Source organism: Bradysia coprophila, unplaced genomic scaffold (genome assembly GCF_014529535.1).
Source record: "Bradysia coprophila strain Holo2 unplaced genomic scaffold, BU_Bcop_v1 contig_248, whole genome shotgun sequence".
Classification (NCBI taxonomy): domain Eukaryota; kingdom Metazoa; phylum Arthropoda; class Insecta; order Diptera; family Sciaridae; genus Bradysia; species Bradysia coprophila.
The window spans coordinates 2,410,350-2,426,368 of record NW_023503509.1 but is presented as its reverse complement, the minus strand read 5'-3'; the positions used below and the strand labels follow the sequence as shown (position 1 = coordinate 2,426,368).

General features: G+C 39.3%; 1 protein-coding gene and 1 long non-coding RNA gene across 2 annotated transcripts; one reads left to right on the top strand and one right to left on the bottom strand.

Annotated features, from left to right (window-relative positions):
* The first annotated feature begins 439 nt into the window (after positions 1–439).
* On the top strand, positions 440–1,195 carry LOC119078348. The gene is made up of 3 exons (XM_037185850.1): positions 440–748; positions 947–1,098; positions 1,150–1,195. The coding sequence occupies exons 1-3, from the start codon at positions 440–442 to the stop codon at positions 1,193–1,195; spliced, it is 507 nt and encodes a 168-aa protein (XP_037041745.1).
* Positions 1,196–2,316: 1,121 nt separating this feature from the next.
* Positions 2,317–15,629, bottom strand: LOC119078352. The gene is made up of 3 exons (XR_005087997.1): positions 15,620–15,629; positions 9,546–9,550; positions 2,317–2,442 (listed from the first exon to the last, which is right to left on the bottom strand). It is a non-coding gene; the product is annotated as an uncharacterized LOC119078352 (long non-coding RNA).
* Positions 15,630–16,019: the final 390 nt, after the last annotated feature.

The window sequence follows — 16,019 nt, the reverse complement described above, 5'->3', positions numbered from 1 at the left end:
ATCCGTATGAATGCCTAAAGAAGTCCGTTCCGTGTGCATGTATTCTCACAAATGTCGAAAAATAAGCAATCTGTAGGAATGCCGAAAGACATCCGAATGAATGCCGAAAGCAGTCCGTATGAATGCTGAAAGCAATCCCTATGAATGCATTGTCACAAAACACTAAAAACATTGCATTCGCGTACATACAACAACTTGACACATTTGGGAAAGAATAAAGATAGGATCGAAAATGACATAAGCGGGAATGAAAATTGAGAGAAAATAGTAGGGGAGAATGTTGCTCTTTCGGTACTAAATTTGGTGAGTGAATGTGAATGTGGTACTACAGGAAGAAAAAATAATTTTTTCTTAAAATAAAATCGAAAACGATCATCAGCACACACCTTCAAAATGATCAGCAATGTAAATATTCAACAGAGCTTCAACGTATCCGATCATGGTATTGGAAATGGTAATCAAGATGCGAAAAGTGTGTGATAACTACAATAGTCAGCCAATATCAACGTCGATGAGTACGCCAATAAATGAAGCTAATGTGATGCATGTCACCGGCGATAATGGCTTTAGCATATACGAACGGAGTATCGATTTCCATGCGAATTTCGGTGGTGATCAGAATGTGGCAACAACCAAAGATACAGCAACACGACCAGTGTCCAGTCAGATCGAACCAAATTTATTGCTCAAAAATGTTAATAACAACAATCACGTGACCAGTACGGCAGCAGCCAGAGAAATTGAAAATGTACACAATTATTCGAAGAACTTGTACAGCACCGATTCGACATCGTACAGCCGTATGATTGAAAAGAAATCCGGTCGTAGTTACAACGATTACGATGATGATGATGACGAAGAGGACGATGATGATGATGATGATGATGACATTGATGGAAATGGGGACGTTTCGATGCCGAATGTTGGCAAAATTAATGGTTCTCAGATTGACGATATTCCGGCGGTCAAAGGCAAATTGGATGATGACGATAAGTCGACGCCCGATCATCATGCACGGCGACCGATGAACGCTTTTCTGATATTTTGTAAGCGGCATCGAGCTATTGTTCGTGAAAAGTATCCGAATTTGGAAAATCGGTAAGTGCGCGGATGTAAAAGCGGTTAATTTGTGAATAATTCTTTGAATAGAATGTTACAATCACTGTCACGGTGGTATTTTGTCTCACAAACATAGGGACGCGAAAAAGATCTGATTCAAATCTTTCGTTTCTTCTTCTGTCACGTTTCACTGTTTAACAAAAGAAAAGTTTGAATTAGATCTCTTTCGCGTTGCTATGTGTAACTAGCTAGAGTAAGAACTCAAATATCAAACCGAAAAATCTGTTTCTATGCGCATCATACGATGGCAAATACTATAAGGCACACGTAGACGGTATCTTGCTATTGCAATTATCCACTCCGATCTGTAGGGACCATAACCTTGTCTAACCCTTTAGCGTTTAAGGCCTGGTGGCAGTTAGGAAGTAGAGGTTTTCTGGCTCTACAAATTTCATTAAAAGCTCCATCAAAATGCAATTTTCCAGGACAAGCAAACTTTCATACAAACTTTTCAGGTAGCCTCCCAGCCATATATTTGACCTGATTAATATATTGAGAGTTCAGGTCAGGTCCAAGCAGGTTCACCCTTCAGTGAATGTTTCTAGTATCAGTGGTATCAACCTGGTCTAATGTGTTCACTAAATTTTTTCGATTCTAAAATGATATCTGACAAACTACAACTAACTATTTGCAGCAACTTGGCGAACTGATTGATTTTTCGATCCCATGAACCGAATCATAGAAACGCCAAGTTGTGTTGCCATCAACGAATTACTTTGAATCTTGGGATCTGTTTTTCTTTTCTTTTCAATAAATAGCAAAGACAAAGATTGGGAACTCTTTGATGTACGATAGTTAATCATGCACGGTCTAGCCTAAGTTTTGGTAGGTTTGGGGATTATATCCGGGCGGGAAAACATGAGCAGATAGACGATTCCACAGTCCAATCGTGGTAGTGAAGAAAGTTCCCCTATATCTCACCGTGCGACAGAATGTAGAAGCCACAACATAGGTGTGCGACTTTCGGGTGACAACAACCGAATTGTGGAGCGGTCGCTCAATGCCTAATAACTTCGATGAACACTGGGCCATTAAAGTACCGATAGAACAAAGATAGAACCTGGGTCTAAAACACACCTTTTTGATCCTTGGTATGTAACATACTATTTTTTTCAATTTTTTTTTCTTTTTACTTCGTTTCAACGAAAATTCATCTTATATCGAAGCGATGGAAATGAGGTTTTGTATTGTTTGTAAAACAAAAATTTTTTGTGTTGCGTTGGCTTTCAACAAACTGACGTTTTTTTTTCCTTCTTATTTATTTTGAATTTGTTTAGCGTTCAATATGTGGCTGGATGGCATTGCACTTGATAATGGTGTTACCTTGAAAAATAGAAAAGAGATGGAAAATTAATTTTTCTTATCGGCAAAAACCAGGTGACGTGTATAATATACAAGGAGGTTTACAGTTATCTAATCTCTAATAAAATGTTTCTGGTTTGTGTATGTTTTTGAACATCAGAAAAGACAACCGTTTTCTTCGTGTTTTGGATAATGTTACGAAGTTGTGCTTAACTGCATTCTGGAATGAAGGGGCGATAAAGTCACGACAAAAGAGGAGGAGTGCCGAGAAACAATGAATATAGTTGGAACAAAAAATCGTTTTCATGTCTTGGGGTGAAAATAGTTATTTTCGCGATGCCCTTTCGGCCCGGCTAAATGTTTTCTTGTTGACATGGGATATACCGGCTAAAGAATATACAAATCGAGTGTCGCCAACTTTGAAGTGAAACGTTTTGAGGGATTCTTTTGAAAAGCAGCGTACCGAAATCGGACGCATTTTCTATTGGAATTTTGTATATGTGCCTAGAAAGGACTTCGACCCTAGAAGACAAAACCATTTTTAAAAAAATTCGTCGAAGCTTGTGTGGTTAGCGAATGGTCATTAAAACCCAAAAACTTGCACTTTTCTTACAAAAATTTCTCCAGTTATTTCTCCTGTACGGCTCGGGTTCGTGTGAGGTGTCATTAGAAAGGTAATTTTATGTGCTTTTGGGCCAAATACGGTCTCATGTGGTTTGGATGCATCTACGGTGAAACAGAAGTTGAACTGTTTAAGTTCCCATATTTCACCGCATATGCATCCAAACTCCAGACCCCATAACTCTTTGCACATCATTTGAACATCCGAGTGGGACCTCAAAAACCCCTTACAGAGGAAGTGTGACGCAAGTCCCTTTATCCACTTACAAAAGAATTGATATTCAATAAGTGTCACCCCACCGATATCACTTCAAATGTTGCATTATAAACGATATTCTCATTTTCAATTTAAATTTCCTCTTCTCATGTATGAGATGTGGCTTACTTTGTAGAATTTTCTGCGCGGGTAAAGTAGACCGCGTCCTTCGTGAAACATTGATCTATCGACGAGTTTGAAGTTTGTTTCCCGCAATGACGGTATGGATAATGTCAATAGTCAAAATCACAAGGCCGAAACTAGTAGGAAGTATCTCGAAGTTACTTCGGCGAAGTGTCACAAACGAGTGTTATTGTGAGTAGCAGAAGGTTGTTTCCGAATTAATGAATTACGTAGCAGCCACCCAATGTAGAAAGGAAAAGAAGAAGACAACGCACACCGTCAACGGGCTTTTCACTTAACCGGGAATACAAACGATGCACCAGACATAAAGCACTCAGTACAACGGGAGAACGAGAGATGTCGCTCGTAGATGCTATCTCAGCCGCAAACCAATGAGTCGATTCGATCAGATGTTGTTATAATCTGATTGACAGAATCAAAGTGTTGACAGAATCATGGTCGTCCAGAATCCACAGATTCGGAATAGCTGGATCCTCTGAATAACTCTGAATGTTACTCACACTATCCATGCTCGAAGCGAGAGGTGGATCAGAGATTTGGACCATTAAAGACTACGTGTTTTCCTACGAAAATTTCATTTTAGTCTCAAGTTTTTCTTAAAAATGTTTCGACTTCGTCTGTAGCTGCACTTCCACATCAAACGGTGAATGACAAAACTGTCTGTAATCGTTGTCGAATCAACATTTCAACATGATCTCTGTCAAATATTGGTGGTTATTCTGAATTGGATTTACAAGTTCATCGATCCGGGGCAGAATGGCTTTTCACCTCCCCGTTACTATAAGTCGTACATACACCCATAGTCGAGAGATGAAACTAGTCGAAGCTGAGTAGGTCAACTGGGAAAAACAAACGCCAAACTCCGAGACGTCTATCACATCAGTATGAGTCGATTACTCTTCCAAAGATAAATTCAAGCAGAACATCCAATCGACGTCAATTCGAGCGTCATCAGCTTATGTCAAAGTGTTGTAAATTTCGTGATGAGATTCATAAACTGTCAATCAGATGTTACGAGAATTATATACCTGCACGGACTGTGCATCTCATCATGAAACATACCATACATTCCCTGAAGCCGACCTAGATGCACGACTTTTTACGGCCTCGTCCCACTAATGAATTCACGGGGATTAAAGGCAATTGAATTGGTTCGCCACTTCGAGGATTTTTTTTCCCCGCAAATTTTTATAATTCACACAAAACCAAAAAAATTTCATTCTTTTTCAATTGCAAATCTAAAACCTTTCAAATGTATAACCCAGAACCAGTGAAGCTTTGTAGTGTTACATTTCAACGATTTCAACGATTCGAAACTCATTTATTGGTCGCAAGGTTTCATTTTAGCATTGTACCTCTAATTATGACGATGATTGATTCAATAGTTTTTATAAAATACAAAACCTTGCTGCACACACAACAAAGTTGTTTTATTTTCCTGGAAGCGCAACAAAGATTGGAGACATTGCCGTATCGACGAAGGCTTTTCAGAACTTCAGACTTCATAGTTCACAAGGAACAGTTGGAATTGCTTTTCTTTCTCGTTGAGGATGAGCCGTCTATAGACATTACAGGCAGAAGAGAAGACGGGACAATGCAAAGTCGATAACCCACTGAAAGTAATGCCAATCTAGAAAAATCCACTGGACCCAAGTTCCGGTGTGAATCGAGTGCAGCGTAAGTTTAGACTGCCTAAGTTTATCATTAATTGCGACCCTCACGGCAATAATCAGAGACCATTTTGCGGAAATCATTTTGCCAGACTTTTCTACATTTTCACGAATTTTGCAAATATTTTTGGGAAAATAAGGGAAAAATCAAGAAATACTTTCCCGACATTCGACCTCTCATCTTCACCATAAATTATGTCGAAAGCTGTGCCTACATACAACGACGAATGCGAAATTATTCGCCACAACAACACCAAATGCCAAATCTTTCTGTTACATTTGGCATTTCGAGTTACTTTGACTAAGGTTTGCCATGAGATATGTGATTCGGTTACACATGACATTACCTCCGCCAATATATCTCCCTTAATTTTGACTTGATTTTAACAAAATTTCCATTTCTTTATTCGTCGTTCATACCAAAAATGGAACAAAAACATTTCTATTCACTTAGGTAATAAGCTTTGACACTAAAACGTTTACGGTGAGAATGGATTCGCCCTAAACAAATCGTTCATTTTGGAGTTTTCCACATTCTAATGACTTTATGTTCCCCGACAAACGGTTTACGTTCTTTACATTCGTTAATTTGAAAGTGGTAGAGGCTGTGTAGCCGAAATGCTAACCGTAATATTGTCGTTGCAACGCGAAGAAGTCGCACAAATTTTCGATCATTTTCATAGTACAGTGGACAATAGTTAGGTACAGTCGCGCAATTTTGAAAACCGACCCATTTTCTATTTCGTCGTTTGGTGGTCTTTTTGTGCATTTTGCGTGTAATTTTATGTTAATTTTATGTGGAGCAATGAGAAATTCAAGTAAAACACAGAAACAGAAAATGTGTCGGTTTTCGAAATTCCGTGTGTGTACCTTGTGCACCTTGTACGAAACTATTTTTCGGTTCGTCCATTAAATTTCCTTTAAATCTTTTTTTTTAATTCTTTCCTTGCTGCTGCGCCCCTATAAAGTCATTAGCATCGCAACCATTCATTGACATTTTCGACACTTTTTGGCACATATTTATTTTACATTGTTCTTTTTCCCTTTCCCCTTATGTTCAGATGTTAATTTGTCTATTGAAACGCTCATCCTTCGCAGTTCATTTCTGGTTCAGATTTCCAACTGTACAGACGTTTTTTGCTAGGTGTCAGTGTCCAGTTAAACTGTAATTTATTTCGAGCCAGTGTTAAGACAGTCCTCAAAATGGAATACATCAATGAGGTAAGTTAATTAAATTCAAGCCGATTCTCAAACATTTCCGTTTGCTCGGAACAACCAATTTTTCAACAAAAAAAAATATTTTCTGCTAACGGAGCTCGATCCAAGACAATACGTCAACAGTTCCACAGAATGAATTTCGTCGCACATTGTGGATCTCCACCAGTTTCTCCCTTGAAATCTAAAACAAACGCGACTCATCAAAATCGGTGCACAGGAAGCGGAGATAATCCATTTTCAAAATCAACAACTTCCATACTGAAACCTCCAAAATGACGGCGTCGCAACAATGAAATTCTTTTCTGTCTATTTCCTTTAATTTTTCTCGGGAAGACGTCGGTGAACGGCCATAAAATTTTGCAGTCTGGACGGAAATTAATTGTAAAGAAAGTCCGTACAAAAATGACATTTACATGATTCATGCGTCGAAAACCCTACGTTTCATGTTGGAAGCACGTCTTTCGACGCCCTCAGCATGTAAAATCGATTACACAACTTGCGATAAAAAGATGAAAAGTCTCGTTTTCGTGTGTTTATTGACCGCGGCTTCGCCTCGAATCAACAAAATTCACATGAAAACTCTGCTTTTCATCTTTTTATCCCCAGTCATGTTCACCATCGACAGAAGTGTGTCTCCTCTTAGCTTTTGGAATTGCTATCTGCATGAATATGTCTTTGTAGGTTTGCAATTCTAAACATGACACAGTTTACATAGCTTGTAATATGAGTACAACTGGAGATGGCTCAAATTTTCGATAAATGTTCCTCCAACATGTCGAAATACAACGAAATAATTAGTAATCCGTTTCGATTAAATAATTCGACGCATTTTCATGACTATCGACTTAAAGTTCTGTTTTTCTGTACATTTTAGAGACTCGAGGGACTCGAGGCGTATCCCATGGTGTGGTTGAACAAAGTCTAATTAAAAGTGCAATGCAAAGTAATTTTTTCTCCGAATTATTATTAGTAATGATGTCCTGATCATTTTAGGCCTAAAGAAAGAAAAAAGTCGGCGAGCGGTTTTGAAGATAAATTGAATTTTATGGAGTGTCGGTTGTGTAGCATGTCCAGGTACGAATGTAGGGCGACATAACAAGTATTTTTAGGTATCTATATCCTTGTTCTGCCACCCTACATTCATATCTGGACACGGCATGCTCAACATTCGCCACTGCAGCACCTTTAGTTTTCCTCTAAATCTAACTTTTAGTCCTCCTTCTGGACGCAGAACGTGACTTTAAGACCAATGGTATAGCATTTCAGAATCAGGGAGCCAGTCCAACTAAAACATACTATACTATACCGCCTTTCCGGAAGAGTCGAAAAAATTTTTTACTATGCTGGTGCATGTAATAAGGCTATTACATGTATAGGCAATAACCTTTACATCACTCGCATAGTAAAACGTCGTACTACACACGGAAAATAAAGTGATATCTCGTATCACGATGAGTAAAAGTACCTCGGGCTGCCGCCCTCGGATACTTTTTCTCATCTGCATACGAGATATCACTTTACTTCCCTTGCATAGTAATGTACTATTGTTGCGGCCTAATGATGTGTAAAGTAAAGTTGAAAAAAAAAACATGCCTATATTGTCAGTAGCATGGCATGCGTGGTATCGTTGGAAAGCTAGTGACATCAGCTACCCGACACACAAACAAAAACAGAAAAGAATGTTTGATCCAGATCTGTTAAAATGGCATAAACTTTCACTTCCAATTTATCTCAAAAACCGCCCGCCGACTTTTTTCTTTCTTTAGGCCTAAAATGATCAGGAGATCACTACCAACAGTAATTAAGCAAAAAAAAATACTTTGCATTGCCCATTTAATTAGACTTTGTTCAACCACACCGTGATCCGAGTTTAGTAATTCTATTCAACGCTTCTGAAGAATTTCTGAGGTTTTTTTCACCAGGTGATTTCAAACTCATCCCACTTTTGATGGAAACAGTCGGTCGAGTGTCAACGCATCCAAGTGTGAGATGACGCAGTTTGGTATACTTGAAGTACCATGAAAAAGATGTTTCGGGTATCCTACCAGCGCATATTTTCAGAATTTTTCTCTCGATAATTTATATGATTCGGAATTGCAAGCATTTTAGAGAGTTTGACACACGTAGTTTGCGATTTAAAGAGCGGTGCATGAACAAAGATTTTTTTTCGTTTTCAGAATTACGTTGAACCTGATTACAGCGATGGCAAGTCAATAAAGGAACTTTACGAAGATTTCGACGCTTATTTGAACACGAGATACATAGCAGTTCCATTTTCACACGTATGCAACGTTCGAATGGTGCCAGACTGGGACAGTCATCCAAGCATACAGCCGATACAATCAAATGAGCCCATTGAACCGGACCATGTAATGGAGCCGATTGTTATAAGCGAACATGACTATGCCATGCAGCCGGCTGAGTTAGTTGATACAGCCCAATCTGTTGAATCGAGTGATGTCATCCAGCCGATTCAACCAGTTGAACCCGTTGAACAAAGTCAACCAAGTCATCAAACCGTTGAACAAAACCAACTGAGTCAATGCAATGTCGAAATGGGTCAGCAAGCCGTGCACAAACAGGCAACGTACCCATCTAACATCATGAAGGCAATAAGAAGCTCAGGAAAGCAATGGGTGAAGGTGGAAGAAATATACGATTTCTACTACAAGATGAATCCGGCATGCAAGAACTTGGACAAAACAGCGTCCAATAAATGGAAAAGTAGCATCCGTCACGCGCTGTCTTCAAGCGCAAAATTCGTTCAACGTGAGGTTACAGCCGGCAGCGATCGAGTCAAGCAGAAACGATTTCAATATGCTATCAATCCGGACCTGGACAAAGGGAAGAAGGCTAAAAAGCAGAAGAAAGCGATGCCGGCCACTGAATTTGAGTTTTAACCGAATTAGTGAACGATTTACGAGGACTTTGAAGTGAGGTGGACATTCATGGAAAGTGTGAAGTAAAAAAAGGAACAAAAAGTGAGAAAAATTAAGGAAAATGTGAAGTAAAAAAGGATGATTTTCAATGTAAAAGTGGGCGATAAGTGAGTTTGCCAGAACGGTGTTGTGTCTTATTTATACGGAAAGGTGGATTGAATAACCATTCAAAGCTTAACTTTGAATCAGAGCGCTAATCACCGCCAATTCAATTTAATTAATTTTTATTTAATTTATGTCATTTTGTCATGTAATTTGAATAAAAATTTGGAAAACCATTTCTTGTGTCTCATTCAGTTTCGTTTTTAGCGAGTCCAGCCCCTGCAGCTACGATCGAAATATTCAATTTTTCGGTACACTATCCAGAGAAACGTATATTTCCCGCCAAAAAAGTAACTATGTCGGCCGGAGAGAGCAGCCGATAACCAAATGTTATAACTACACGCATTGCAAGTCGTGTACCTTTCATGTTTCAAGCACTTCCTTCGACGCCCTCAACATGCAAAATCCATCGGCTTCGCCTCTGATCAACAAAACTCACACGAAAACTCTACTTTTCATCGTGTTATGCAAATAAGTATCTCGGCCGCAATTGAGTGCGCATGATAGTTGCTGAAATTGTTGCAGACTGATTTCTTTGTGTTGTGGTTTCGTCTCATTATGATCCTTAAGGCACAACAAACCGCGGTGGTAAATCGTTATGAAAGTGGAATTTTTCAGTACACGTCGTAGGCTTGTCCTACACGGCTTCGCCGCGTTACTCTCGAAATCTCACTCCTAACGAAAATAGTATAAATCGCAATTTTCATTGAATTCAGTAATAAAAGATCGATTCGCGCTCCTACCCTTACCACGAATCTCGTTCGATCAAAGCAATTGGGCATTGTATTAGCGAGGGGGAAAGCACCTGAACTGCATCTGTTTGAAACTGTTCACAACTCTTTGCAAGTGCTTGTAACTCTTTGCACATCATTTGAAAATCCGAGTGGGACCTCAAAAACCCCTTACAGTGGAAGTGTGACACAAGTTCATTTATCCACTTACAAAAGAATTGATATTGGTGACGCTTGCCGCTTCGACACGCAAAACGAAATTTTCTTAATCAGCTGTTCACAATATCCTCATCATCTGTCATTTGTGAGCTATATGCTTTTGCGTGTCGCAGCAATAAGTGCCCGGGTAAAAAAAAACAGTGAATGTGAGACCCCTTTTGAGACCGTTTTTTTTGTATGGAGGTGAGACGTCTCTTTTCGAACCTTTGAGACTGGTTTCTTCTCATATACTGATGAATTGATGATGATGATGATTGCGAAACCGATGAGAAGTCTCGTTTTAAATGTTTTAATAGACTGTATGAGACTGACTGAGTGGTCTCTTCTTCTGTATTTTACGAGACTGACCGAGTGGTCTCTTCTTCTGTATTTTACGAGACCAACCGAGTGGTCTCTTCTTCTTTATTTTACGAGACTGACCGAGTGGTCTCTTCTTCTGTATTTTACGAGACCAACCGAGTGGTCTCTTCTTCTTTATTTTACGAGACTGACCGAGTGGTCTCTTCTTCTTTATTTTACGAGACTGACCGAGTGGTCTCTTCTTCTGTATTTTACGAGACTGACCGAGTGGTCTCTTCTTCTGTATTTTACGAGACTGACCGAGTGGTCTCTTCTTCTGTATTTTACGAGACCGACCGAGTGGTCTCTTTTTTAATAATTTGCGAGACCGACTGAGTGGTCTCTTTTTTAATAATTTGCGAGACCGACTGAGTGGTCTCTTTTCAAAATAGTTTACGAGACCGACTGAGTGATCTCTTTTTTAGATTTGGCTATGTGTGAGACTCAAAATATTTTTGAGACTCTTTGAGAAGTCTCATTTCAGTTTTTTCTAGATCCTTTTAGAGGCCATCTGAGAACTCTCACTTTCTTTTCGACGTCTTTTGAGACTATCTGAGAACTATCACTTTCTTTTCGACATTTTCTGAGACCATCTGAGAACTCTCATTTCCATTTTCCATTGTCTTTAGGCTGTAGTTTCTTCCCGCATTCACAGATGGCACAGTTTTTTATTTTTTCTTATAATTCGCTGAAATGATAGAAATTTTAATGATATTTGATTTTTTTTTACCTTTTTTTATTTCGTAATGTATTTTCCGGTCACCACTCCAAGTACTAACCGCGCCGAATGATGCTTAACTTTTGGATTGGACTGCCAGCCACCTTACGCGTGTTGCTAAATTGGATATATCTTCGTATAGGTCTTATTTCGAACCGTTGTTACAAAAACTTTGAGACCGACCGAGTGGTCTTCCTTGGATTATTTTTCGTAGGACTTTAGGAGACTGACCGAGAAGTCTCGTTTATGAACATTTTACGAGAATGTAAGAGACCGAACGAGTGGTCTTCCTTGGATTATTTTCGTTGGACTTGAGGAGACTGACCGAGAAGTCTCGTTTTGAATATTTTACGAGGATGTAAGAGACCGACCGAGTGGTCTTTATTGGATTATTTTTCGTAGGACTTTAGGAGACTGACCGAGAAGTCTCGTTTTGAATATTTTACGAGAATGTAAGAGACCGACCGAGTGGTCTTTCTTGGATTATTTTTCGTAGGACTTTAGGAGACTGACCGAGAAGTCTCGTTTCAAGAACATTTTACGAGAATGCAAGAGACCGAACGAGTGGTCTTTCTTGGATTATTTTTCGTTGGACTTTGGGAGACTGACCGAGTGGTCTCGTTTTGAATATTTTACGAGAATGTAAGAGACCGACCGAGTGGTCTTTCTTGGATTATTTTTCGTAGGACTTTAGGAGACTGACCGAGAAGTCTCGTTTCAAGAACATTTTACGAGAATGCAAGAGACCGAACGAGTGGTCTTTCTTGGATTATTTTTCGTTGGACTTTGGGAGACTGACCGAGTGGTCTCGTTTTGAATATTTTACGAGAATGTAAGAGACCGACCGAGTGGTCTTTCTTGGATTATTTTTCGTTGGACTTTGTGAGACTGACCGAGTGGTCTCATTTCAAGAACATATTTTTTCGAAATGCAGAGACCAACTGAGTGGTCTCATTTTAAGAACATATTTTTTTTTAAATGTAGAGGCCAACTGTTTCAATTTTTGACATACTTTGACTCTGATCCACTGTAGAGACCTTTGAGAGTTCTCTTTAGAACTAAACTTTTATTTTACCTAATTATTTAAATTATTTGTGAGACTATAATGATACAGTAATGATGTGAGTAATAAAGTTTTTTAGAAAATAGTTACGAAACCAATACCAGCTGATCAAAATAAATACGCCGTCGAAATGGCTACTTGTTCACAGAACTCGATGCAAACACAGCAGCAAAACTTGATAGAAACAAAATTGCGTTTATAATTAAAAGTTAAGTTCAAAATAGAACTCTCATATGTCTCTGCAGTCGGTCAGAGTCAAAGTATGTCAAATATTGAAAAAGAGACCGCTCAGTTGTTTTCTATTTCAAAAAAATGAGACCGCTGATTTGGTCTCTGTATTTCTCTGTATTGAAGTGAGACCACTCGGTCAGTCTCCCAAAGTCCAACGAAAAATAATCCAGGAAAGACCACTCGGTCGGTCTCTTTCATTCGCGTAAAATGTTCAAAAACGAGACTTCTCGGTCAGTCTCCTAAAGTCCAACGGAAAATAATCCAAGAAAAACCACTCGGTCGGTCTCTTACATTCTCGTAAAATATTCAAAACGAGACTTCTCGGTCAGTCTCCTGAGGTCCAACGAAAAATAATCCAGGAACGACCACTCGGTCGGTCTCTTTCATTCTCGTAAAATGTTCAAAAACGAGACTTCTCGGTCAGTCTCCCAAAGTCCTACGAAAAATAATCCAAGGAAGACCACTCGGTCGGTCTCAAAAATCTCATAAAATATTGATAAAATATAAGCTTTCCGCATATCCGTATAGATCACATCAACTTGACGGCCACGCTCGACCACTCCGATTACCTCATTCACAAAATCGACTAAGTTCGTTGAAGTAGATCGTCCTTTCATAAAACCATGCTGCAAAACCGACACAACTTTCCTGAACTTGCACGTAAGAACGTCACAGACAATCGATTCAAAAAGCTTACCAAACGTCGGTAAGATCGCTACAGCTCGATAACATTCTACGTCTGACCTGGAGCCGCTTTTAAAAATAGGAACAACATACGAATCCTTCCAACGTTTCGGGAAACTGCTTGCGAGCGACAAATTGAAAATTCTAAGCAGCGGTCTGTACAGTGCATCGGAGCAATTCCTCAGGAGTAGTGGCGAAATATTGTCTGGACCGTCACCTTTCGACGTATCAATTGCGTTCAGTGCTCCAAACGTTCGGCAAACGGGTGTGGGTTCATTGACGAAGACGACACGGAAAAAATCGGCAAATAAATCACATTTGCCCTTCGCACTGGTTCCAGTGGTGATGATGCGATACCAAGGTCTTGTGATCGCCTCGCGAATGCATACTTCGCTGCTCGGTGAAATCTTGAGTTTTCATGCTCTCCAATCCTCTGGTGGTGCTTCCAGTCATTAAAGCCTTCAGTAACAAAGCTACCTGACGTTTTTTCCGGCAAAAATATGCAGAAAATGCAAAACATTTTTTCCCAGTTGCTGGCTGTAATGTATCCATGTTCTGGTCACAATTTCGCCGTTAATTCATTTGTACGAAAAAGATTTGCGCTGCAAAATCGATTTTGTCCAGCGTATTCCCTTTTTGATGACGAAAAGTCTAACTTTTCCACACTCTCCATAGCTCTACTTCTCAAGAAGTATTGTAGAAAATTCGGATCATGGACAGGCCAGTAAGATGGGTCGTCATTTATTGGACCGAAAACCTCTTTGTCTAGAGGAATACGAAATAAAGAAGTAAGTGAAAGCTCGACTCAACTTTTAAGAAAAGTACAAGCACAAATAATGAGCATCGAATGTTAAAATTACAATATAATATTAAAGCTGTACCGATAGAATTGAAATTTGCATCAAGTATTTCTTTTCGAGTCATGTCTTGAGAACACTCGTTGCTATTGATCTCCTTTCCTTTTCCGATGTCTTTTCGTTCGATTTCTGGGCTCTATTAAAAAAACTCTCTAGCGGCTTGATTTTACTAACTAGTTGTTGCTCTAGTTCTTTTTTACGAGCACGTTCTTGTCTGAAATATGTCCCTGTTTTCTTAGATACTGGCTCCATCATCTTTCGTTAAAAATCAACAAATTTTTTCAAAAGTAAACAAGTACGTCGGCACCAAACAGACTTTTCAACAGATTGCAAAGGTTAGAATCAGTGATGTTGCTATTCATGTGATTGTAGTAGATTGTAGTAGAACAAAACCTTAAATTCAAAATTTAAGTGTTGGCGCGAAAGTACTCAGCTACGCATTTTTAGTTAATTAAAAATTCTTCACTGTTGGTCACTGTTGGCCTTCCAGCGCCAGTCTTTTCCAGCGCCAAGGGGCTAAGCCCCTAAAGCCCATCGGTTTAACCCGCCTCTGGACGAGTTTTGAAGTTTGTTTCCCGCCATAACGGTATGGATAATGTCAATAGTCAAAATCACAAGGCCGAAACTAGTATCTCGAGTAGCAGAAGGTTGTTTCCGAATTAATGAATTACGTAGCAGCCATCCAATGTAAAAGGGAAAAGAAAAAAACAACGCACACCGTCAACGGGCTTTTCACTTAACCAGGAATACAAACGATGCACCAGACATAAAGCACTCAGTACAACGGGAGAACGAGAGATGTCGCTCGTAGATGCTATCTCAGCCGCAAACCAATGAGTCGATTCGATCAGATGTTGTTATAATCTGATTGACAGAATCAAAGTGTTGACAGAATCATGGTCGTCCAGAATCCACAGATTCGGAATAGCTGGATCCTCTGAATAACCCTGCTTATGTTACTCGCACTGTGGATGCTCGAAACGAGAGGTGGATCTGAGATTTGGACCATTAACGGCTACGTGTTGCCCTAAAAAATGTTTCGACTTCGTCTGTAGCTACACTTCCACATCAAACGGTGAATGACAAAACTGTCTGTAACCGTTATCGAATCAACATTTCAACTTTGGGAGACTGACCGAGTGGTCTCGTTTTGAATATTTTACGAGAATGTAAGAGACCGACCGAGTGGTCTTTCTTGGATTATTTTTCGTAGGACTTTAGGAGACTGACCGAGAAGTCTCGTTTCAAGAACATTTTACGAGAATGCAAGAGACCGAACGAGTGGTCTTTCTTGGATTATTTTTCGTTGGACTTTGGGAGACTGACCGAGTGGTCTCGTTTTGAATATTTTACGAGAATGTAAGAGACCGACCGAGTGGTCTTTCTTGGATTATTTTTCGTTGGACTTTGTGAGACTGACCGAGTGGTCTCATTTCAAGAACATATTTTTTCGAAATGCAGAGACCAACTGAGTGGTCTCATTTTAAGAACATATTTTTTTTAAATGTAGAGGCCAACTGTTTCAATTTTGACATACTTTGACTCTGATCCACCTGTAGAGACCTTTGAGAGTTCTCTTTAGAACTAAACTTTTATTTTACCTAATTATTTAAATTATTTGTGAGACTATAATGATACAGTAATGATGTGAGTAATAAAGTTTTTTAGAAAATAGTTACGAAACCAATACCAGCTGATCAAAATAAATACGCCGTCGAAATGGCTACTTGTTCACAGAACTCGATGCAAACACAGCAGCAAAAACTTGATAGAAACAAAATTGCGTTTATAATTAAAAGTTAAGTT

Coding starts and splice junctions, on each gene's coding strand:
- LOC119078348 (XM_037185850.1), top strand. CDS start 440: ATGGTATTGGAAATGGTAATCAAGATGCGAAAAGTGTGTGATAACTAC. Junction 749..946: donor CAGCCAGAGAAATTGAAAAT/GTACACAATTAT, acceptor AATGGTTCTCAG/ATTGACGATATTCCGGCGGT. Junction 1,099..1,149: donor TATCCGAATTTGGAAAATCG/GTAAGTGCGCGG, acceptor TTCTTTGAATAG/AATGTTACAATCACTGTCAC.